Source organism: Mixia osmundae (assembly GCF_000708205.1).
Source record: "Mixia osmundae IAM 14324 unplaced genomic scaffold scaffold_39, whole genome shotgun sequence".
Classification (NCBI taxonomy): domain Eukaryota; kingdom Fungi; phylum Basidiomycota; class Mixiomycetes; order Mixiales; family Mixiaceae; genus Mixia; species Mixia osmundae.
Window position 1 is genome coordinate 1 of NW_014575525.1, and position 463 is coordinate 463.

Below are 463 nucleotides of genomic sequence, written 5' to 3' on the forward strand. Positions count from 1 at the left end.
ACTTCTGACTTGAGGACGCTGGTATCAATGCCACCAAGCACAATACCGCCCTTGTCGACGGGTGAGGCATCCCAGAGATCTGCCATACTGAAGCCCAGGCCGATGACATTACGTTTGATGAGGCCAGCCTTGACGAGAGACCCCATAAAGTTGATGTATTGACCAGCCTTGCCGCCGCCACCGGTAACCACATCATCTTGAAGCGATTGAGGGCCAATACCGATGATCCCACCTTGTGCCGAAGGGTCGGGTGATTCGTGACCTTTTTGGCCAGGGATGCCTCCAAAAGTGAGCTTGAGGTGGACACCACCGACAGAGACTTCGTCGGTGAAGAACTTGCCAACAGCAGAGGTGCCATCAGCAAATGCCTCGGCGAGAAGAACGTTGCTTGCGACGGCAGACGGTCCAGGCTTGTAGGCTGACAACGCGCGTCAGGTTTACCGGCTTCTGGGCGCAGCAACTC

At 55.9% G+C, this 463-nt stretch overlaps 1 protein-coding gene across 1 annotated transcript; it reads right to left on the bottom strand.

Annotated features, from left to right (window-relative positions):
• Window positions 1-9: 9 nt before the first annotated feature.
• Window positions 10-416, bottom strand: L969DRAFT_20626 (uncharacterized protein; the record flags this gene model as incomplete). Its single annotated transcript, XM_014709174.1, has 1 exon — window positions 10-416. A coding segment is annotated over one exon (407 nt), but the record flags the coding sequence as incomplete, so codon positions are not given.
• Between the last annotated feature and the right edge of the window lie 47 nt (window positions 417-463).